Source organism: Mus caroli, unplaced genomic scaffold (genome assembly GCF_978045245.1).
Source record: "Mus caroli unplaced genomic scaffold, Mus_caroli_1 scaffold_13, whole genome shotgun sequence".
Classification (NCBI taxonomy): domain Eukaryota; kingdom Metazoa; phylum Chordata; class Mammalia; order Rodentia; family Muridae; genus Mus; species Mus caroli.
In genome coordinates this window covers 19841802-19864211 of record NW_028227268.1, presented here as the reverse complement: position 1 = coordinate 19864211, position 22410 = coordinate 19841802, and the positions used below count along the sequence as shown (strand labels likewise).

The window sequence follows — 22410 nt, the reverse complement described above, 5'->3', positions numbered from 1 at the left end:
GGCATCTCAGTGCATGCCTTTAATTCCAGTACTCGGGAGGCAGGTCTCTGTTAGTTGGAGACATCCTGGTCTACAAAGAGAGTTACAGGACAGGGCTACACAGAGAAACTCTGTCTCAAAAAAGCAAAACATGAGCCAGGCAGTAGTGACACACACCTTTAATCCCAGCACTTGGGAAGCAGAGGCAGGTGGATTTCTGAGTTCGAGGAGGCCAGCCTGGTCTACAAAGTGAGTTCCAGGATAGCCAGGGCTATAGAGAGAAACCCTGTCTTGAAAACCAAAAAAAAAAAAAAAAATATCAGATGTCATTCTAAGGGCTGGGGAGATATGAAGGTCTTCATTTGATCCTCAGCACCCACATTAAATAATAATAACAATAATAATCAGGCCATGGTGGTACACATCCTTGATCTTAGCACTTGGGAGGAAGGGGCAGGTGTATCAAACGTATCTCTCTGAGTTCTAGGCCAGCCTGATCTACATAGCAAGTTTTAGGACAGCCAGGACTACGTAGAGAAACATTGTCTCAAAGTAAATAAATGAAACAAAATTTAAAAAAAAAAAAAAAAGGCCAGGCACAGCTGTATGTCTGAGGAATGCCACTGCTAAGTGATGAAGGCAGGTGGATCCCTGGCTAGCTGGTGTAACACAATTAACTCCAGGGTCAGTAAAAGCCATTGTCTCAGAAAGTATGATGGAGAGAGTGCCTGCATACATATGTACCTGCATACACAGGTACACACACACACACACACACACACACACACACAGAGGCATGCACACACACACACACACACACACACACACACACACACGCACGCACGCACGCACGCAGAGTCTGCCAGGTAGCTTGGCAGAGTCATTTAACTCCAGGTACTCCAGAGGCTGAGTTAGGCCCAATACAGATTCAGATTAAGGTCTGTCTTCCTAAGTCTGAGAGAGTTCAAGGCTAACCTGGCCAACTTCATGAGATTCTGATTCAAAAAACAAAAAACAAAAACAGAAAAAGCAGAGCAGAGGCTGACATGAGGGTCAGGAGTTCAGTCAGCCTGGGCTACTTGGAGAACTGCCTCACAAACAAACGAACACCTAAGTTTCAAAGTTCAATAGTTTAGGAAAGGGGGCTGGGGAGATGGCTCAGCAGTTAAGAGCACTGACTTGCTCTTCCAGAGGTCCTGAGTTCAAATCCCAGCAACCACGTGGTGGCCCACAACCATCTGCAATGTGGTTCTGGCGCCCTCTTCTGGGGTGTCTGAAGACAGCTAAGGTGTACGCATATAAAATAAATAAATCTTTTAAAAATATATAGTTTAGGAAAGATAAGGAGAACATCTACAGTGTCATGAAAAATGGCCGGGCGTGGTGGCACACGCCTTTAATCCCAGCACTCGGGAGGCAGAGGCAGGCGGATTTCTGAGTTTGAGGCCAGCCTGGTCTACAGAGTGAGTTCCAGGATAGCCAGGGCTACACAGAGAAACCCTGTCTCGAAAAAGCCAAAAAAAAAGAAAGAAAGAAAGAAAGAAAAATGATTAAGGAGGGGCCAGTGAGATGGTATGGGGAGGGCCAGTTGCCACAAAGGCTGGTGACATCAGTTCAACCCCTGGGACCCGCAGGGTAGAAGGAGAATCAAGTCCCACAAGCTGTCCTCTGATTGCCACGTTTGGGCTGTAGTGCACACATCTACATACACTCAATCAATAAATAAAATGTAATATATTTCTTAAAGTGACCAAGACCATCAAAACACTGGGTTAATCTCATGCTGGTGCCCAGATGGGAAAGATCATCCACTACACTGGTTCTCTGTAAAGTTATTTTTGTTGCTATTTCACAACTGTAATTTTGCTACTGTTATGAATACTAATATAAAATCCGATATGCAACCTCTGAATGAGTCGTTAGACTCAAAGGTTGAGAAAGGCTGCTCTACTACATAGTGAATCAACAATCAAACAAAAAAAAAGGAAAAACTAATCCAGGGTGATAGACTTGGAGAGATGGTTCAATGGTTAAGAGCACTTGTTGCTCTTTCCAGAAGACCTGAGTTCTCTCCCCAGCACTCAAGACTGGCGATTTACCTCTTATAATCCTAGCTCATGGAGATCCAATGCTCTCTTCTGGGCTCTGCAAGCACCCACACAGGCAGCATGCACACAGAAACAAGTAAAAGAAGAAAAAAAAAATCCTTTTTTAAGAGGGCACTGTATTTGTTTTTTTTTGTTTTTTGTTTGTTTGTTTTTCGAAACAGGGTTTCTCTGTATAGCCCTGGCTTGTCCTGGAACTCACTTTGTAGACCCGACTGGCTTCGAACTCAGAAATCTGCCTGCCTCTGCCTCCCAAGTGCTGGGATTAAATGCGTGCGCCACCACTGCCCGGTTGAGGGCACTGTATTTGTATCTCTTTACAATGCGTTCCCGCTTCATTTATTAAAGCTATACGAGGTAGAAATCTTCAAGTACTTAAGACTTTAAATTGTATTCTTGCCTGTCTCCTCGAGGAACAACTGTCTTAGAAGTCAAAAATACCAGACTTTACCGCTCCCAACCTTGGAGCCCGGTGCGCTTTGGCGGAGCAGTAATGAATCCCATTAGCGCTGGAGCTAGAGAACCAAACCGGAAGGAAAAACCAGGCGGGAAAGAAGGAAACCTAGCGGCGGCTGGACCAGGAGAGCTTGCCAGGGCAATCATCTAAGCATGAAACCACGCCCCTCACAAGCACCCTCTCCAGCCTCTTCTCTTTTGGCCCCGCCTCTGACCTCCAGGAGGTCCGAGGCCACGCCTAATGGGCGTGGTCTTACTGCCGGAGGTCCGAAGTCCCGCCAACAATGACTCCGCCCTTTCTGCCGCGGCGCAACCTGGCCCTTTTATTTAAAGATTACGTTTACGTCAGTCCGCCTTACGTAGTTTTGCGTCATCAGTACAAGGCGGGGAGGCGGGACTTCCTGTCCCGGATGTTAACAGCTTCCGAGAAAAGCCGGAAGAGATCGGACCCTGGACAGAATCCTGAGTTGCCAGCCCCTCCCCTGACCCATACGGAAAGAGAACTACAAAGACTGTCCTGGTGAAGTCAAAACATTTATCCTGGCTTTGTCAGGTGAGGCTCTCCTTCCCCATCGAGGCACAGTAACCATCCAAACCCCCTTTAATCTCCCATGACTCCTCGCGTCCTCAAGCTCCGCCCCCTCTCCTCTGCCCCGCCCCAAAGTTTGAGGGGTGTGGATGGATTGTGACCCCCCCCTACCTCCCGACCCTCGCTTCTTCACCTGACCCTAAACCATCACTGTCCCGGAGAGTCGGGCTTGGGCACTGCGCCCGAAACCCGGAAGCTCCTCGGCTCGGGGGTGGGGTGGGGGGGCGCTGATGGACTCCACTGCCAAGGGAATAGGACCTTCAGACGCAGAATCTTCACCCCAGAAAAAAGCACGGTCGGGGACGACTCCCCACAGTGCGGTGGTCAGGGTCGTCCACAGGCTGAGGAGAAAGCCGAGGCCTTGGATCAGACAGATGCAGGTCCCCTATCTGGCCCCTGCCCGCGGCAGATCCTTGTGTCCTCGGTTTCCATCTGTCTTTGCCACAGTTTCCTTTTGTGTAAATCACGGTTCCTGACACTAACCTGACCAACAGGGGTTAGTTATGGGAATGAGACGTAATTGCTATCATTTGTTTATTGAACAGTGTTAATTATTTTTGCTTCGATGATTTCACGTCTTCTTCAAAACAACCTTATGAGGTAGGTAACCATTTTAAACCCCACTTTACTGTTGAGAAAGCTGAGGCTTTGAGAACGTTGCTGGACGTTGCATAGCTAGAAGAGGGGGCTAGACAGTGATCCAGAATTGCTTCCCTGACTCCAGGGCCAATCTGTGTAAATAAGACTGTGGAAACGCTTCTGAGAGTGTTGGTGTGTTCTACAAATATTCCTTGAGCAGCTACTGTGACATTGCATTAAGAGCTTCAAACAAAGAGAACTACCCTCGGTTCTTTTCTTCCAGGAGTCAATGAAGGAATGGACAGGTTATAAGTGTAATGATGTTTTGTGGGTGCTGTGAGAGTAGTCTGATGATGATAATCACCAGATGGATTTGCCCAGAGACAGCTGTGAACCTAGATTCTCCAAGGAAAAGAGACGGTACTCTGAGGAATATGCAGAGAGCCTCCAATGCTTTCTCAGAAGCCGCAGAGAGGGAAAACCTTCATAGCACAAGACAGATTGAAAGGATAGTGGGAACTGTTGGGAAATATTTCCAAATAATTTCTACTTGGGCAATGGTTTTCTTGAAGCTGTCTCGTGTAGCCTTAGGCGGCCTTGAACTTGCAAAGTAGTGGAGACTTGTCTTGAACCTTGTATCCTTACTTCCTTTACTTCCCAAGTTCTGGGATAACCAGGGTATATAACGGAACAGTGGTTTTGCAGTTATAAAGCCAAACCTATGGAGACTAAAGAATATAGTGTTTCTGGTGAATGTCCTATGTGGCTCCCCAGAATTTGCCAGAACAGTTTAATAGACAAACATGTCTGCCGATAGTCCCAGTACATTTGTCCATTTGAAGTGATCTGATTCTGTCCTTGATAGATGAGAGTATATTTATGTATTTGGCTCTTGACATCTGGGCATGAATGGGTGTGTGGCCATGAATGAGATGTAATCCAAAGGAAATTTGGCAAGGGTGGCCGCACAATGCCCATGAAGGAGTCTTTCTAATCTGAAGCTACCACTGAGGCTGCTGGGTGCAGATGTGCTTGGTCATGTGTTAGGAATCCTAGAGAAACTCCAAGCTTAAAGAAGCAAAATGTAAGCCGGGCAGTGGTGGCATATGCCTTTAATCCCAATACTCGGATAGGGGCAAGTGATTTTGAAGCTAACCTGGTCTATAGAGCGGTAGTTCCAAGACAGCTGGGGCTACACAGAGAAACCCTGTCTTGAAGAGCAGAAGCAAATGTTCCTTCTCCATTATTCTCCAAATACAAAGCAAACAGCAGCTGGTAAGAAGGTTGTGAGGCTTTTCCGGTGACCCATGCTTCTTATGAGCACAGAATCTGAAAGCTAGAGTTTCTCGGTAAAGGCAGAGGGGGCCAAGGATAAGTCAGTCCTTAGCTTGAGATTGAAATTGGCTGGCTGCCCTTCCTACACAACACCCAGCCCCCATCCTGTTTTCCTTTTTTTTTTTTTCTTTTTTTCTTTTTTTGAACCCCAGCCTGCCTCAGAACCTAAACAAAGTAGAAACCTGATTATAACCCCTCAGGCCCTCCTAATGTTATCCCCCTTTGTTCCTGCAGTGTGGACCCAGTCAGCAGCCAGGCCATGGAGCTCTCTGATGTCACCCTCATTGAGGGTGTGGGTAATGAGGTGATGGTGGTAGCAGGCGTGGTGGCGCTGACTCTAGCCCTGGTCCTAGCCTGGCTCTCCACCTATGTAGCAGACAGTGGTAACAACCAGCTGCTGGGCACCATTGTGTCAGCAGGTGACGCGTCTGTTCTCCACCTGGGCCATGTGGACCAGCTGGTAAACCAAGGTACTCCAGAGCCAGCTGAACACCCCCATCCATCAGGGGGCAATGATGACAAGGCTGAAGAGACCAGTGACAGTGCGGGAGACGCCACTGGAGAACCTGGAGCTAGGGGAGAGATGGAGCCCAGCTTGGAGCATCTCCTGGACATCCAAGGCCTGCCTAAAAGGCAAGCAGGCCTAGGGAGCAGCCGCCCAGAAGCCCCGCTGGGGTTAGATGATGGCTCCTGCCTCTCTCCCAGCCCCAGCCTCATCAATGTTCGCCTCAAGTTCCTCAATGACACCGAGGAGCTAGCTGTGGCCAGGCCAGAGGACACTGTGGGTACCCTAAAAAGGTGAGTAGGCCGGAGAGAGGGCAGTTGCTCGAGACTTGTTCCTCAGGTGATGGTTTCCCTGAAGAAGCTGGTGCATATATGTGAGCGAAGGAGGGATTTTAAGGGGAAATGAAGACTTCCATAGACAGACCTTCAGTGTCTTCCATGTCCAGGCCTTGATATCTCTAGCCTCATTCTTTATCCAGTCTTTCCTCTCATCCTTGTAGCAAATACTTCCCTGGACAAGAGAGCCAGATGAAGTTGATCTACCAGGGCCGGCTGCTGCAGGACCCAGCACGCACACTGAGTTCCCTGAACATTACCAACAACTGTGTGATCCACTGCCACCGCTCACCCCCAGGGGCAGCAGTTTCTGGCCCCTCAGCCTCCTTGACCCCAACCACTGAGCAATCTAGCCTTGGTGTCAACGTGGGCAGCCTCATGGTGCCTGTGTTTGTGGTGCTCTTGGGTGTGGTCTGGTACTTCCGTATCAATTACCGCCAGTTCTTCACAGGACCTGCCACTATCTCCTTGGTTGGAGTCACAGTCTTCTTCAGCATCCTAGTATTTGGGATGTATGGAAGATAAGGACATCGGGAGACAAAGAAAGGCATGGTCTTCCTCCTTCGTGGCCTCCCTCCTTTCCTGGCCAGAGCTGGGCCCAAGGACCTGGGAGGGAGGGATAGGAAGGGTATGGTGGGTACCCTGTCCATAGGACCCAGGAAGCAGGTGTGTGGCCTCCCTTCATGTCCAGAGGGTACAGATATCTCTGCAAGCACAACTCAGGTAGAAACGAGGATATCATCTTCCCTCTTTTGGAATCCCAAAGTTCACAGGCCAAGATCAGTGAGAAGCCTGGGCTCTGGGTCTTCCCTCCTGGCTGTGGCCCAGTATCTTGCATGTCTGTTCCCTAACCCCCAGGGTTGCTGCCAGGACAGCTCAGCATGGCCTTAGCATACCTCTGTAGGAAGCCTCAAGTACCTTCCACTCCTTAGATGAGTGTGGACCTTTTGAAACTAAATTCACAGGGATGAAGACTGCCAGCCTTCCCTACAGCACCCAGCTGCCACCACCTCCTCCTTGTGCCCCTTGTAGCAGGAATAGGATATTTTGCTTTCTTTTAAAGCACTTTGCTTGCTCTTTTTTTTTTGTTTCTAAATAGTCCTGTATAGAGCTCAGTGAGGAAGGGGAGTGGGGCAGAAGGCCAAGCCCCCAGCATTGAGGCCAGGCCACAGCTGCTGTTATCCTAGGCCTCTAGACTGCAAGAGTACTGGCCCTAATCCAGTGCCCTGCCCAGTTCCAAGGATGAGCTCTGGGTATAGATTGCCCTCCCCTAAGCCCTTAGATGGTCAGTATGAATGAATAAAAATCCATTTTGTGGCTATGGAGCCTTTTTGTGACTGCTCTGCCCTCAGCAACATGGTAATGAGAGTGGGTAGGCCGGGCTACCAACAGGAGATGCAATTTATTTACACCAGCAGCCATGGGGGCAGAGGGGAATACACAGCGTTTACAAAGTTAGCTACCTGTACAGGATGGATTACATATGCAAAAATAAAAATCTCAAGACCACAGGACAGCGTGAGCCCCACCCCCCTCCCCCAATGACCCCAGCATGCGGTAATGCCAGGCGGGTGGCCCCTGGGCATGCGGGGGGGGAGTGATGCATGGAAGGAAAAGCCACCGGCCATGGAAATTAGTACAGAACCCCCCCACACACAGACACATGATAGGATACAGGGCGGACGACACCTAGCCAGGGTGGGGAGGATGGGAATTGAAACCCACACAGCCTGCTGTTAGAGGGAGGGAATGGGGAGTTCCTAGCCCCTGTTCAACTACACAGTAGGGAGGGCATACTCCCCAAAGAAGGGGTTTGTTCCCTCAGGGTCCCTGCTGGACCAAGCCCATCTCTCACCCAGCCTGGGCAGGGGGTTCTGCCCTGAGGGTGAGCCAAGGAACAATGGGGAAGTTTTTGTGGACAAACCAGTTCCCAAACTACTCCCTCCAACCAGAGGGAAAAGGGAGAGGTGGGAAGGAGAGCAGAGTGAGTTGGCCTGAGCTGCAGCTACTCCAAAGGGATAAGGGCCTGGGCCGGCTTCCCCTGACCTTCAGCAGGTTCCCAAGCTATGCTTGGTAGTGGGGCCGGCCCGAGAACCTTCTCTTTCACCCTCTAGCGAGAAGGCTATGGAGGGCCAAGGACAGAGGGGACCAGGCTCCAGGATTTATTCTAACTCCTGCCAAAATTAGCTTGACTTTTTAAAAAATAATCACAATACTTGGGTTAAAAATCAACTTGTAAGCAGGCCTCAGCCACAATGAGCGCCACCCCAGGGAGACTGGGTTCCAGACAGGGCGCTGCAGCCCTAGCATGGTTGTTCCCTTAGCCCGCTGGGTCCCTAACCCAAATCAGTCCAACCAGTCTTGGGTACTAGCTACCCAATGTGGGAGCGCCTCCTCCTGGGAAGAGAGGGGACATGTATAGCAAGAGCCAGAAAACTAGGCTCAGGATCAACCCCATCCCTGTCAATCAGCCCACAGCCAGATCTTCCAGCTCCAAGGGGTGATGCTACCTGCTTGGAGGTGGGATACAGGTCAGGTAGGTGGGTGCTCTGGCATGACAGTCCCACAGAGGGGCAAGAGCACCCCTCCAAACTCCACTGACAACCCAGGGCAGAGACTACCTTCTCATCCCATCCTACTCCTAGCAAAGGGAGAGAGGCACAAGATTAGGGTTTTTCCTCAGAGCCCCAAACCACAAGTACAGAATAAATAACTTAAAAGCGGCAAGGGAGGGGAGACAGGGCAGGCTTTAGAGGCGAGAGCACTGAGAGGAACTGAAGCTGGTCAAGGGAAAGGGGGTGGGGGGCAAGCAGCAGCTGGGAGCTCAGGCTGCCCCAGCAGGGCAGGGCAGGGCAGGGGGCAGGATGGGAGGGAGAACACGGGGCCACCCCAGGAGGGTGAGGCTGGGCCCCTTCCTGGGGCAGGGAATGAGGTAAGAAACATTTCAAATAAAGCAGCACCGTCCCTCTCACCTGGGCCATCTCACAGCCCTGGGGCAGGGAGGGCAGGGGGCCACTCTGATACAGGCTCCCTCTTCCTACCCTCCCCTTCCCATTCCTTGAAGCTGTAGAGGCTGGAGGTCCTTTCCCGGCACCCAACAACAAAAGGACAGCTCCTGCTGCCAAGGAGGCCCATGGGGACTGAGGGGAAAGGGCTGCCTCCTGTGAGGCAGTTCTGGATGCCCACCGTAGCAGACAGCATTGTGCCTGCTGACCCCGGGGAATGGGGACATCTGATAGGACTCTGCACACAAACAGGACATAGCAGCCCTGCCCCTCAGCTCCAAGCACCGGACCCTTTCACATTGCTGAGGGCAGCCAGGGGAGGCCCCCTCTGGGCTCAGCTTCCAACCCAAAGCCGCCTGGGTAGCCACGATGCCCCTCGGCAGGGCTTAGTCCAGTTCCTGGGGTGGGGAGCAGGCAGTGCTCTGGCACAGTGCCCAGGTCAGGCCCCCAGCCTAGCTGGACATCCAGTAACTCACAGAATAAATAGGAAAACCGTCTCCCCACCAAACTTATGTCCAAGGCATAATATGTCCAGGTCTGAGTCCTGCACGCCGAGGGGTCATGCTCCATTGCAGAGGATCCTGACACCCCCCAGGGGCACATAATTGGATCCTCTGCCTGCCTGGCCCACCAAGCTTCCCAAGCCCAGACCCCCAGCAGCTGTCCATATGCCAGGCTATGCTGCCTGGGTGGGGGTCGGGAGAGAGGGCTCTCTCAGCCAAAGGCTATCCCTTGCACCCAAGTCAGTTGATGTCATCATAGATGCTGGGCGTTGGGGGAGCCGGTGGCTTTGGCTTTTTCTTCTTGTTGGAGCCCAGGCCAGAGGCAGTCCCTACCAAGCTCAGATGGGATTTCTTTTTCTTGGTTTTCCGTGATTCAGAGCTGTTGGTACCTGCAGAGGAAGGAGGCATAGAGGATGAAAGTGCAGCTGAGGAAGGAGAAGGGTGCCCCACTGCCAAGAGCCTGAGATCAAGTACATGGCATACCTAAACCCCATCCCTGATTTTCACTAGTCTTGGAGGAGCCTGAATCAGAAGGTGAGAGATCAGAAGAGCCGTCCCACTGAAGCCGGCTGATGAGGGCCTGGCTGTCAGTCATGTCAAAGCCATCGTTATCCAAGGAGCTCTCTACCTCTGGAAGAACGCTAGAAAAAGGAGTCAAAGAGACACGTTAGGGAAAGAGATCAGCAAGCTGACCCACCCCCCTTTTGGAAAGGTCACTTACGCTGAGGGCCCAAGGAAATAAATCCGTACGGTTCGCCTCTGTTCATCCGTGTGCTGCGGGCAGCGTAGTGACCTGGTGGGGACAGAATGATCAGACCCTGACAAGGCAGGGAAGGACTTCAGGAACTCAGGTGAAGCAGAAGCTGGAGGGACAGGGAAAGAGCCAGTGGTGAATCCCCAGCTGGTGGATCCCCTAATCAGGCCTATTAGATGAAGGGAGGGTAAGAACGGGAGCCCACTGCTCAGATCCAGGGGTACAGTACCCCCGACCCATGCCCAGGATCAGCCCCTTTTTAAGTTTCCAAGCTCACCTTGTGCACATCTTCTTGGTATGTTCAGAAATCACTCCACATTGCTGGAAAGAGAACACAGCTGAAAGGAGGGGCAGGAGACCTGTTCCAAACACTAAATACTCCCTCTGCCCCAACGCTAGGCCGACCACGTAGAAACCAACCCCAGAGGAAGCCCACTTTCACAGAAAGCTATGGCTCCTGCTGCTATGTCACCTGTCTCCTTCAGAGGCCTACCCGTTGCCCAGCCCAAACCAAACCCCCTCCCCTCTCCAGCTACGCACCGTGGTGAGCAGGCTCCGCAGCTCTTCTGGACCCAGGGTCTCATAGCTGATCCCAGTTGAGTTGCTATACTGTGAGAGAAGCAGAGGTACAGGTCAGGAATAAAAAACGGGTCAGAGAAGTAAAGAGAGGGCAGCCAGAAAAGGAGCAGATGGAGCAGCAGTCCCGCTCACCCCTGCCTCCAAGTAATCGTCCATAAGTCCCTCCAGCCTACCTGCACACAGACACAGAGACGGGACCCACAGAGAACATCAACACCCAGGACTTAAGAGCTACAAGCGCTCGTAGCTGTCAGCATCCTGGCCTTACTTGTCCAAATCCCAACCACCTCACAACAACAGGGAGAAGCACAGAAAGGGCAGCATCTACTCACCTTAAAAGGATCGGAGTTGCTAAGTTCCCCTGAAGAAGAAAAAAGAAGGGGAAGGGTGTTTGATGCAGAGGTACAGACAGAGAACCCTGAAAATAACCAGAGAGGAAGTGGGGGTGACAGAAGGATCACAGGCCCTCCCTCACCCCCACTACAAGCCCTGTAATAAATAGCATGGCTAGCAGCGCCCCTGTTGGTCTAGCCCCACTTACCATTTTTGTGTTTTAGAGACTTGGATCTTCGAGGGGAATTAGGGTTCTGGAATGGGAGATACCATAGCTTTGGGGAAAGGGCAATGATAAGGGGGAGCCGAGAACCCAGGGAAGGAAAAAAGATTTGACAAAGAAACAACCTCAAGTGTTTACTGTTCCTCCCGGTAAGACGGCTGTCTATGTTCCCACCCGCCCACCAACAAAACCTCTGGAGCTCCCCTGCCCACCAGACATCCTTACTCCCAAACCCAGGGATGCCCCCCAGTGACCTCACACTTGAGTCAAAAGACCTGAGCAATCCCTGCCCCAAAGGAAGAGTATCTGTCCTTCACCCAAATTTCCCCCATGCTCGCCCCGGCTCTCACCTTGTCTGATTTTCTCTTCTTGGCTGGGAGACAACAGGACAAAAAACACAGTTACTTTTGCGTTCTTGTTCTCAGAACATTTATATGTTTTTGAAAACTACATGCTTCCCCCGTCAAGACAGTTTATGGCAAATGCATACTCCACTACTATTTCCTTAACCCCAGCTTCTCCCAGGCTTCCCCAGACCCCCAAAACACCTTTCTTCTCTGAGCCATAGGACCAGTCATTGTCATTGATGTCATCATTGTCTTCTTGGTCACTCTCAGACTTGTTCATATTGTTGCTATTGGCAATCCTGCCCAGAGTTGAGAAGAAAAAAAGTCAAGGCTAAAGGCTATCACCCATCTGCACATGAATTTATAGGGAAGCATGTGAGGACCAGGTGTGGTCCCCTTCTGTACCCTACCAGTGACCCCATGAGACTACACCTCAGTACCAATTGCACAAGTTGTGCATCACTGGTGCTGGAAGCAAGAGGTTCTCACCGACGGTTGGCGATTCGGCTGCTGTTGCGACCCATTCCCAGGCACTTCTCCAGGTGGGGGGCAAAGCGGGAAGCAGCAATACTGCGGCTGCAATTGGGGCAAACACACTCCTTGCTCTTCCACTGGTTGAAAACCTGTCCAAAGATGTCCAACCCAGGCTGGTCCACGATCTCTGGGGACAGGAGAGGCGTGGCGATCAGAGCGGGGAGGGTACCCTAACTTCTTGTTCTCACCTCTGGTCCCAGGCTCTCTTTAAACCCATTCTTGCCTAAGCTCACAGGAGCTCCAGGCTCTACAAATAGGGCAGTTTCTAAAGGACTGCTCTAAGCCCTTCCTGGGCAGAGCTAGACCACTCCCCTTCCACCCTGAGGCTCACCAAAATCCTTCATGCTGTCAGGATCCGTATCATCCAGGAAGAAGTAGCCACACTTAACAGCCCGGTGTACTTCAAAGCAGAATCCCAAACAAGAATCCTCGACCAGGTCAGCATATATCTCCTGAGCGATGGCCTGGGCCCCAGGAGAGAACACCAACATCCATGGTCACAGGGGAGTACCCCGCCTTGACTGAACAACTCTTACCAACCACATCTCCTGGCCCTGACCAAGCATGCTGCTTTCTTTGCCACTTTCCTGACCTTCATTTTTGAGTTCCTTCTTCCTCCCAGATCCTTGGGCCTTTCAGCTGGTTATTATTCCCTCTAAGGAGCAAGGCTGACTACCCAAATTCCTCCTTTGGCACACATGCCAGATTTAGCGACGGACGCAGAGACATTGAGAGAAAGAACCGGAGGCACACGTGGGGGAGCCCTCACCTCTAGTTTGCTGTTATCCAGGCCAGACAAAGACATTTCCTCCATTTTCATTTGTAAACTCTTGTGGAGACGGCGCTCTGACTGCTCATAGCACAGCGGGCGGCAACACGGCTGCACACATGGAGGTGGGGGTGTTGGTGTGAGTCCAAGACACCTCCAGAGACTGCCACCTCCCCTCCCCACCTCCAAGCCCAGGGCTTAATCCTGGCATCAGAGTGTCTCCCTCCCCAAGGCCCTGTTCACGAAGTCTAGATGGTCCTTCAGGGCCTGAGAACCAGAGGTGGCCTAGTCCTTCCCAGGCCTAAGCTCAGGCCCTGAACTGTACTGCCTTGCCAATCAGACTCTAGGTCTATAGGAGGCAGCAGCTCATCCCAGGTACCCAAAACTCAAACCCCTCTTTGATACCCATGGTGCAATGCAGCAGGGGGAGGAGAAGGAACTCTAAGGCCTCAAAGCAAACCCACAGGGTGTGGCAAAGAACTGCACAGACTCCTCAAGACAACCCCCTTTCCCTAAGGGCTGTCATAGTCACCTCTGCTTTCAGCCAGGATGTCCACTTGGGGGGGTACTGCTACCAGAAGTAGGAATGGCCCTAACACCCTACAACCTTCACCCCACTCTGTCTTCTCTTAAAATAAGCCTGCCACTCTACAAGAGGAACAGAGCCCAGAGAAGCCTACAGGCAAAGGGCATTTCCAGCCACCAAGAACATGAGCAGAGGAGAGCCCCGTGGTACGCACGCGAGTGGGCACTCCCCTTACCTGTTCTTTTAGATCGCACCCTCCCTCCCTCAGGACCAGCCCGGAAGTCTCTCCAAGAGCCCCAAAGTCCAGAAACCCCACCGTAGGATTCAGAAACAGTGCCCACAGTTCGGGGCCCCACTGAACAGTGGGTACGAGTTTAAGGAGCTGCTGGCCTCGAGTGGGGTGGGGACTGACAAATGAGCCAGGGGCACTGGGAAGGGGAGCAGGCCGTGTCGCGGCTCTTCTCCCGTCCTTGCGGCACTGCTGCTGCATCATACCGACTGGGGGGAGGAGAGCCGAGCCGCCCAAGGCCGGCAGCGGGCCGGGACAGACCGACCCCCAGAGAGTAAGCAGAGTGGGACGCGTCCCGACCCCACTAGGTCGCCGCCTGCCCAGATCCCGGACGGGCCGGGAGAGGATTCCGGGAGGGTGTCTCTATTGTCCCGGGGGCTGGGGCCTGGCTCCCTAACAAAGGCCCCGCGCCCCCTCCCCGGCCGGCCCTGCCCCGCCCAAGGAGGACCCAGCCAGGGGGAGACCGGGGGGCCCCGGCCCGGCCGGGAAGCCGGGGAAAGCCGGGCGTTTCCGCGTCGGCCCTGGGGGAGGGGAAGGGGCGCTGACCCAGACCTGGGGGGAGGGGGCCCAAGCCCCGCCTCGGGCCCCGCCCCCCGCCCCCCGCAGGCCCCTCCCCCGTCCCTGTTTCGTACTCACCCCGCCCGGGGGGCCGCGCCGGGGCCCGGCGGCCTCTCAGGGCCGCGTCCTCCGGCGGCGGCGGCGGCGGCGGCTACTCCGGAGCCCCATGTCCGTCGGTCCGTCCTCGCCTCTCCCCGGGGCCCGGGGCCCGGGGCCGGGGGGTCGGGCTGCCCCCCCGCCTCGCCGCCTCACCGGGCGGCCATGGCCCCTTCCCCTCCCTTCTCGTCCCGTCGCCGCCTCCTCCTCCTCACCTCACCCCGCCCGCGCGCAGTCCGCGCGCCGTCCGCGCGCCCCTCCCCCCGCCCCCCACTCCAGCCCGCCTCTCCCGGGCGGGGGGTGCGGCGCGAGCCCGGAGCGCGCGCGCGTGCCGCGACCGGAGGATGGATGGATGGAGCGAGCGAGGACGCGAGCGTGCGCGCGCGCGCCCCTCTCCCCCCTCCCTCGGCGCGGGCGCGAGGCCAAGCGCGAGCGCGCTCCAACCTCCTCCTCTTCCTCCTCCCGCCCCTCCTCAACACCCCGCCCTCGCCCTCCCTTCCTCTTCCTCCTTTCGCTTTCGCGCGCCCAGCGACTGCTCGCGCCTGCTAGAAGGGCCCGAGCGCGTGCATCTGCCCCGCGGCCGCAGCTCGGCAGCATTTGCTCCAGGGGGCGGGGACCGGGAGGGGAGGAGGGGCGCCACGCCGCCGTCCAAAGTACCGGCGGACGGGACCTGGGGCGGGGAGATGGGTGGGGCCTCCGTGGACGAGTCCGGCCAATCGCGGAGTGTCCTCGGCCCGGGAGGCCCAATAGGCTCGAGGTGGGTGGGGCAGCGTTCAAGGTGAGGTGCGCGGTGCGCCAGGGGCGGAGACTTGGTGCCGTCCCGGCCCGCTCGGGGGCGGAGGCAACGGGGTGGCGTCGAAAGAGAGCGCCGGCTCCCAGCCGAGCCTGGGACGCCTTCCGGCCCAGGCATCCCCGCCCTTCCCGCGGGGTTCCCTGCTCTGCTCCCCGGTCGCTCCCCCACTTTGACCCCGAAGCATACAGTCTGTTGTGTGGAGAGTCTGGGCTTGAAATGGGGTGCATTTAGGCGCTCAGGAAGGAACACCCTTAAAAGGGGCTGGTCTGCATTCGTTCTATGGGTTTCGGAGTGGGTCACCAGCCACCCCAGGCCTCCGAACCGAAAAGAGCCCAAGGGAGAAGGTTCACTGCGGAGCGCAAGCTGCGCCGTTCTGAGCTGAGCGCGCTCCCGCCCTTATCCTAATTTAGATCCCACACCTGCTCGCCTTTCCTGCTTCCGGAGCCCACGCTGGACCCTCCACCTCTCAGACAGCCTGCATGGCCCTGGCCAGACTCTGCCTACACTAAATGCTGCTCCGCTGGGAGGGGCCTCACCCTCCATCTCTCGCCTCTTTAGCTTCGGGAGGAAAGGTCCTTTTCTCAGCCACCCAAGGTGTTTAGATCTGCGCTCACATCTACGTGGCCGTGCCTACAGCCTCGAGACTGTTGCGTGCCAGCCCTCTAGCTTCAGATAAAATTAAACTCTGGAATCACGTACTTTGAGACCATCCTTGGTTCTTCGCTCTTCAGCAAACATGTATGGAGTTTCTTGGTAGATATTTCGAAGCGGATAAGACCACACGTTAGTTCTGAATTTAACTCGGTGGACCAGGCAAAAGACCTTCTTACGCCTCTTTTGTCCATTACCAGAGGACATAATGATAGTACCTATCTCATAGGAAAGACTAACAATTAAGTTTATGCCTAGCCACTCCTTTTACCACAACAATAAGGTAGAGGCAGGGGGATCTCTGATTTGAGGCCAGCCTAATCTACATAAATACTTCCCGGGCTACATACTGAAACCCTGTCTCAGAAACAACAGAAGCTAACATGGCATAGGAGAGACTCTTAGGTGTCTGGTAATCTTGTATTGTTTTGTTTTCACTCCATTGACACATGGTCTTATTATGTAGCCCATCCTGCCTCAGCCTCCCCAGTGCGGGGATTACAGTACTGGATTGACATACCAATTGTTACTTTGTCTTTTTTTTTTTTTAAACTTGAGAGACTGCTGTGGATTTTGGGAACCAAACGCTTGTCCTATTGGTTGTGAGCCTAACTTCTTAAGGCTGAGCCATCTTTCCAGCACTGGCTGCTATTTCAGTTTTCCTTCTCTTTTTAAATGATTCTTTATAATCATTTATAAATCATTAATAATCATTTATAATGATTCTTTAAATCATCACTGTCATTACAAATTTAACATTAAGAAAAAAATGTTAGCCGGGCGTGGTGGCGCATGCCTTTAATCCCAGCACTCGGGAGGCAGAGGCAGGCGGATTTCTGAGTTCGAGGCCATCTTGGTTTACAAAGTGAGTTCCAGGACAGCCAGGGCTACACAAAGAAACCCTGTCTCAAAAAACCAAAAAAAAAAATAAATAAATAAATAAAATAAAATAAAGAAAGAAAGAAATGTTGCTGGGCAGTGGTGGCCCATGCCTTTAATCCCAGCATTTGGGAAGCAGAGGCAAGCGAATTTCTGAGTTTGAGGCTAGCCTGGTCTACAGAGTGAGTTCCAGGACAGCCAGGGCAACACAGAGAAACCCTGTCTCGAAAAACAAAAAACAAAAAAAAGAAAGAAAAAAAAGAAAGAAAGAAAAAGAATGAATGAAAGAAAGTTAACAGCACAATCCGGATGCTGAGAGACAAAGATGTGCTTCCTCCGGGAGTCACTGTCTCCCCGGGTAGGAAGACATGAAGGAAAATAATTGAAAATTCCTATGGTTAAAAAAAGGGGGGGCTGGTGAGATGGCTCAGTGGGTAAGAGCACCCGACTGCTCTTCCAAAGGTCCAGAGTTCAAATCCCAGCAACCACATGGTGGCTCACAACCATCCGTAACGAGATCTGGTGCCCTCTTCTGGAGTGTCTGAAGACAGCTACAGTGTACTTACATATAATAAATAAATAAATCTTTAAAAAAAAAAAAAAGGGGGAAAATACCTAATAAAAAAATAAAATTAAAAAAAAAAAAAAAGGAAAGGCTTACACGGTTCAGAGGTGGATAGAAGACATCAAGGGATGGGAGAAAATGATCAGTGGCACCTATGTAATGGTAAATTTCAGAATGTGAATCAGATTGAACACCAGCACTGGAAACAGAAATAATGTGGCCAGGTGTGGTGGCAGAGGCAGCCTGATCTCTGAGTTGGAGGCCAGCCTGGTCAGTCACTTTCTGTCTCAGTACATAGTGGCAGGATGGAGAGAGAGAGACAGACACAGAGACAGATAGACACAATATTGATTAGGCTAAGGGCTAGCTAGAACATAGGGAGATGTGGGGCAATCAGCAGCAGGATATGAGCAGGTTAGAAGATCATACAGGTTCAAGTATATGGTGGAGTTTGTGGGGTTGGACCATACAGACACTGAGGAGAGCTGTTGGCATCCTCTGGCCAGACTTGTGTCTATACAATATCACTCTGTATTCTGGAGTCCAGCTGGCTGACCTCCCTGTGTGAAGTGAAGAAGAAAACATCTCCTGAAGACATCTTGAAGATAAAGAACTTTCTGCAGGACATGACAAGGTCATAGATGTGACCAAATAGTGAAGACTCAAAAGATGGTCGAGCTTAGCTCAGGAGCAGCAGTGTCGCACACCTTTAATCCCAGCACTTGGGAGGCAGAGGCAGGCGGATTTCTGAGTTCTAGGCCAGCCTGGTCTACAGAGTGAGTTCCAGGACAGCCAGGACTACACAGAGAAACCCTGTCTTGAAAAAACAAACAAACAAAAAGCCTTAAAACCTTTGCCTGCAGGCATTTGCACATTCGCACAAACCCTTCTGGTTCCTCCCTGATTTTCTGATTGGAACCGCATACCCCATCAGTAGCTATCCTCACACAGAACTTCCAAGTGATGGATCATCCCATTCATTGAGCACCTGCTGTGTGGTGGTGATCTCTGGGCATATGACCTGGTTCTGTGCCAGTCAACAAAATACTAAGGCCTGAGCAGATCCTGGCTGTGTGTGAGGCCTTGGAGTTACAGTAAGGAGCAAAGGAGACACAGAGGCCTTGTCCTGGTAGAGCTTGCAGTCCAGCAAAGCCTGACATAGAGGAGGAGTGTGAGGAAGACATCCAATCTGCTGAGGAAACAAAGGGCAGAAAGAGGCACCTCCCCCACCCTGTCCGGAGAAAGACTTTTTTTTTTTTTTTTTTTGGCTTGCTTAAATGTCTGTGCACCACCTGCATGCAGTGCCTGCGAAAACCACAAGAGGGCACTAGATCCTCTAGACCTGGAGTTACAGTCATGTGCTAGAAGTTGATCCTGGGTCCTCTGGAAGAGCCATCTTTCTAGCTTCCAAACAGACTTTTTTTTTTTTTTTTTAAAGATTTATTTATGTATTGTATGCTTTAAGTACACTGTAGCTGTCTTCAGACACTCCAGAAGAGGGTGCCAGATCTCATTACCGATGGTTGTGAGCCACCATGTGGTTGCTGGGATTTGAACTCAGACCTTTGGAAGAGCAGTCAGTGCTCTTAACCACTGAGCCATCTCTCCAGCCCCTAGTCAGTGCTCTTAACGGCTGAGCCAGCACTCCAGACCCTAGAAAGACTCTTTTATTTTATTTTTTATTTATTATATGGAAGTACACTGTAGCTGTCTTCAGACACTCCAAAAGAGGGCGTCCTATCTCATTACGGATGGTTGTGAGCCACCATGTGGTTGCTGGGATTTGAACTCAGGACCTTTGAAAGAGCAGTCAGTGCTCTTAACCACTGAGCTGTCTCTCCAGCCCCCCTAGAAAGACTCTTAAATGATGTCCTGAGCCAGGTGACTGTGCTACACACCTTTAATCCCAGCACTTGGGAGGCAGAGGCAGGTGGATTTCTGAGTTCGATGCCAGCCTGGTCTACAAAGTGAGTTCCAGGACAGCCAGGGCTATACAGAGAAACCCTGTCTTGAAAAAAAAAAAAAAGAAAAGAAAAAAGAAAGAAAGAACCAAATAAATCAATAGAAGAAGATAAATAAATAAACAGAGTCCTGAATCACTAAGCAAAGAGGTGAAGATTAGGCAGAGAGGCTGGGGAAATGGCTAAGCTGGGGAAAATGCTTGTCTGATGAGCATGAGGCCCTTAGTTCAGTTTTTAGAACTCTAGTGAAATGTGGTGGCCCATGGAATCCCAGAGCTGGGAAGGTGAAAGTAGACAGGTCAGTGGGTCAGTGGCCAGCCAGCCAAACAGGCAACTTGCACAGGGGAGACTCTCAAAAGAAGTAGGGGACATCCGAGGAACCACACTTGGTATGAAGTCAATGCTCCGCATACATACAACGTATTCTAGGCAGGAAGAATACAGGAGTGTTGTGTGTTTGAGCCGTAGAAGACTGGTATGGCTGGAGCTGGGGCGGACAGGCCAACGGAAGTGTTAGGCCCACCCTTGCCCTTGTGGCCTCTGGTCTATAGTTTATCAGGCCCTTACTTGTGGCTTTTTTTCATACATGTCAAATTATTCAAGAGCAATTTAGGTGCCAGGTGACTGTGATGGACAAGGAAGTTAACTGTCTTCAACTTGGGGAAAGAGACCACAAACCTGGTAAATCCGAAAGAAAGGCGATGAAGGCCTCTAGAGTCAGTGGTTTTCTGTTTGAGCTGAGGCCTGAGAAGTGAGAAAATCAGCCTTGTGGATTGGTGGGAGAACAGAATTCTAGGCAGAGAGCAAGAAATGCAAAGAAGACAGTGGTGGTGGTGGTGGCAGAGCCAGGCAGATCTCTGAGCTTAAGGCCAGCCTGGTCTGCAGAGCAAGTTCCAGGACAGCCAGGGCTACACAGAGAAACCCTGTCCCAATAAAAACAAAGTCCAATGACCTCTGATACACAAACTTGATTTACAGAAGACAGAGCTGAACCACTGTGAAGGATTAGGAAGAATGTGGTAAAAAGCAAGAAAGATGTATATGTATGTAATTTTTTTTTTGAGACAGGATTTTATATAGTCCAGGCTAGCTTTAAACTGACTGTGTAGCCAAGGATAACCTTGAATTTCTGATCTCCATATTGCCACCTCTCCAGATATTGGGATTACAAGGAGAGGCTACTAGGCCAGTCTTCAAAAACATGCTATTTATGTTTGTGGTGCTGGGGATGGCGCCCATAGACTAGTGCACATTAGACAAGCACTCTGCCACTGAGCTACATCCCCAACAGCTACGATAAGTTTTAAATAGAGAAGTAATCACAATTCTTGGTTGGTTGTTTTGGAGACAAGTTCTCTCTGTGTACCCTAGAGTATGTAATGCTTCAGCAGCAACCTTCTGGGTGTTAGGAGTCAGGGGAAGGAATCACACACTGGGTGTTGGGATTACAAATACAGGGCACCACACCTAGAGGTTTTTTGTTTTTGTTTTTTGGTGTTTTTGGTTTTTTTTTTTCCCGAGACAGGGTTTCTCTGTGTAGCCCTGGCTGTCCTGGAACTCACTCTGTAGACCAGGCTGGCCTTGAACTCAGAAATCCACCTGCCTCTGCCTCCTGAGTGCTGGGATTAAAGGCATGCATCACAACCACACCTGGTTTACCATACCTAGTTCTTATTGGGGGGGGGGGGTTGGTTTTTGCTTGTTGTTGTTGTTTTCGATTATTATTTATTTATTTATGACACAGGGTCTATGTAGCCCTAGTTGGTCTCAAACTTACTATATAGTTCAGGATGGCCTCAACCTTGTGGCAATTCTTCTACCTCAGCTGACCAAGGACTGAGATACTGGGATCTCTCTCTCTCTCTCTCTCTCCCTTGCAACTAGACAGACCTTGCAATATAGGTCTGTCAATATTACTCAGGCTGGCCTTGAACTCTTGTACTCCAGCACCCTTCTCAGTAATACCACAGGTAAGTGCCACCTTAGATGTTTGTGTTTAGGTTTTTGAGATAGTATCAGACTGGCCTCAAATCCCAGACAGTCTTCCTGACCCTTCCTGAGTCTTTTTTTTTTTTTTTTTTTAAAGATTTATTTATTATATGTAAGTACACTGTAGCTGTCCTCAGACACTCCAGAAGAGGGCGCCAGATCTCGTTACAGATGGTTGTGAGCCACCATGTGGTTGCTGGGATTTGAACTCTGGACCTCTGGAAGAGCAGTCGGGTGCTCTTACCCACTGAGCCATCTCACCAGCCCCCTTCCTGAGTCTTGAGTTCTGGGACTACAGTGATAACTCACCACACACAGCTTCAAATTTGACTTTAAGACAATTTTGCCTGCTGTGTGCAGACTATATTTAATGTAAGAAACAAGATTAAGCAAGAAGATCAATTCCAGGTCTTTCCAGAAAGTGAGCAATGGCAGTGGCTTTAGGATTGGAAATGTCCCTGTGGAGAGTGGATAGGTTGAGATAGGTTTGAGAGGGAAATAGCTCCAGGTGCTAGATTAAATATGGAAGTGAGGCAGGCAAAGACATGGAGACTGCTACCCTGACTTCAGGCTAGGTAGTTGAGTGCCTATACATCTGCACAAGAATTGGATTTTTTTTTTCCCCCCAAGACAGGGTTTCTCTGTGTAGCCCTGGCTGTCCTGGAACTCACTCTGTAGACCAGGCTGTCCTTGAACTCAGAAATCCACCTGCCTCTGCCTTCCAAGTGCTGGGATTAAAGGCGTGCGCCACCACTGCCCGGTGCCATAAATGAATGCTTTAATTCATTTCTGAGGGACAGACTCTTGTAATCATATTATTTAATGGAGATCCCACGGAGCTGATGAGACAGCTCAGCAGGTAAAGGTACCTGCTACCAAGCATAATGCTCTGAGCTAAGAGACCTCATATAGTACAAAAAGAACTAAACCCAATAAGCTATTCTCTGGACTAACACACACACACACACACAATTTTTAAAATGCCTCACCCTTTTACTCCTACTGTTATTATAGGTTTCAACTTGAGCTTGGAGGCGACATTTAAGCCACAGCCAAGCAGTGCCTGCAGATGCCACCTTTTATTTGGGGAGGCAATCTCATTCCATGGCACAGGCTAGTTTTGAACTCATGTGTTCTCTAGTTTTAGTTTCAGCCTCCCGGGAGCTGAGATTT

At 51.3% G+C, this 22410-nt stretch overlaps 2 protein-coding genes across 7 annotated transcripts; one reads left to right on the top strand and one right to left on the bottom strand.

The window, feature by feature from the left end:
* Window positions 1-2931: 2931 nt before the first annotated feature.
* On the top strand, window positions 2932-7208 carry Tmub2 (transmembrane and ubiquitin like domain containing 2). 2 transcript variants are annotated; one of them, XM_021175604.3, is made up of 4 exons: window positions 2933-3093; window positions 3675-3729; window positions 5278-5841; window positions 6048-7208. In XM_021175604.3, exons 2-4 carry the CDS (start codon window positions 3695-3697, stop codon window positions 6406-6408), a joined length of 960 nt encoding a protein of 319 aa, XP_021031263.1. In that variant the 5' UTR covers window positions 2933-3093; window positions 3675-3694; the 3' UTR covers window positions 6409-7208. The 2 variants fall into 2 exon arrangements, with proteins under 2 accessions (XP_021031264.1, XP_021031263.1); XM_021175605.3 differs by lacking the exon at window positions 3675-3729 and having other exon boundaries at window positions 2932-3093.
* A 58-nt stretch (window positions 7209-7266) lies between these two features.
* On the bottom strand, window positions 7267-14660 carry Atxn7l3 (ataxin 7 like 3). Of its 5 annotated transcripts, none has more exons than XM_021175599.3 (13): window positions 14382-14660; window positions 12931-13041; window positions 12493-12625; window positions 12117-12288; window positions 11829-11926; window positions 11631-11653; window positions 11266-11332; window positions 11057-11142; window positions 10686-10754; window positions 10423-10466; window positions 10113-10184; window positions 9875-10032; window positions 7267-9780 (listed from the first exon to the last, which is right to left on the bottom strand). In XM_021175599.3, exons 2-13 carry the CDS (start codon window positions 12979-12981, stop codon window positions 9632-9634), a joined length of 1122 nt encoding a protein of 373 aa, XP_021031258.1. In that variant the 5' UTR covers window positions 12982-13041; window positions 14382-14660; the 3' UTR covers window positions 7267-9631. The 5 variants fall into 5 exon arrangements, with proteins under 5 accessions (XP_021031258.1, XP_021031261.1, XP_021031260.1 ...); XM_021175602.3 differs by having other exon boundaries at window positions 11057-11085; XM_021175601.3 differs by having other exon boundaries at window positions 11266-11311.
* Between the last annotated feature and the right edge of the window lie 7750 nt (window positions 14661-22410).

Bases quoted from the DNA above. Each gene is read 5' to 3' on its own strand.
- Tmub2 (XM_021175604.3), top strand. From the start codon at position 3,695: ATGATTTCACGTCTTCTTCAAAACAACCTTATGAG. The intron at 3,730-5,277 runs GTAGGTAACCAT...TTGTTCCTGCAG, and splicing joins CTTCAAAACAACCTTATGAG to TGTGGACCCAGTCAGCAGCC. The intron at 5,842-6,047 runs GTGAGTAGGCCG...TCATCCTTGTAG, and splicing joins ACTGTGGGTACCCTAAAAAG to CAAATACTTCCCTGGACAAG.
- Atxn7l3 (XM_021175599.3), bottom strand. From the start codon at position 12,981: ATGAAAATGGAGGAAATGTCTTTGTCTGGCCTGGATAACAGCAAACTA. The intron at 12,626-12,930 runs GTGAGGGCTCCC...CCTGGGGCCCAG, and splicing joins TGGATAACAGCAAACTAGAG to GCCATCGCTCAGGAGATATA. The intron at 10,467-10,685 runs GTGCGTAGCTGG...TTCTCTTTCCAG, and splicing joins TGCGGAGCCTGCTCACCACG to CAATGTGGAGTGATTTCTGA.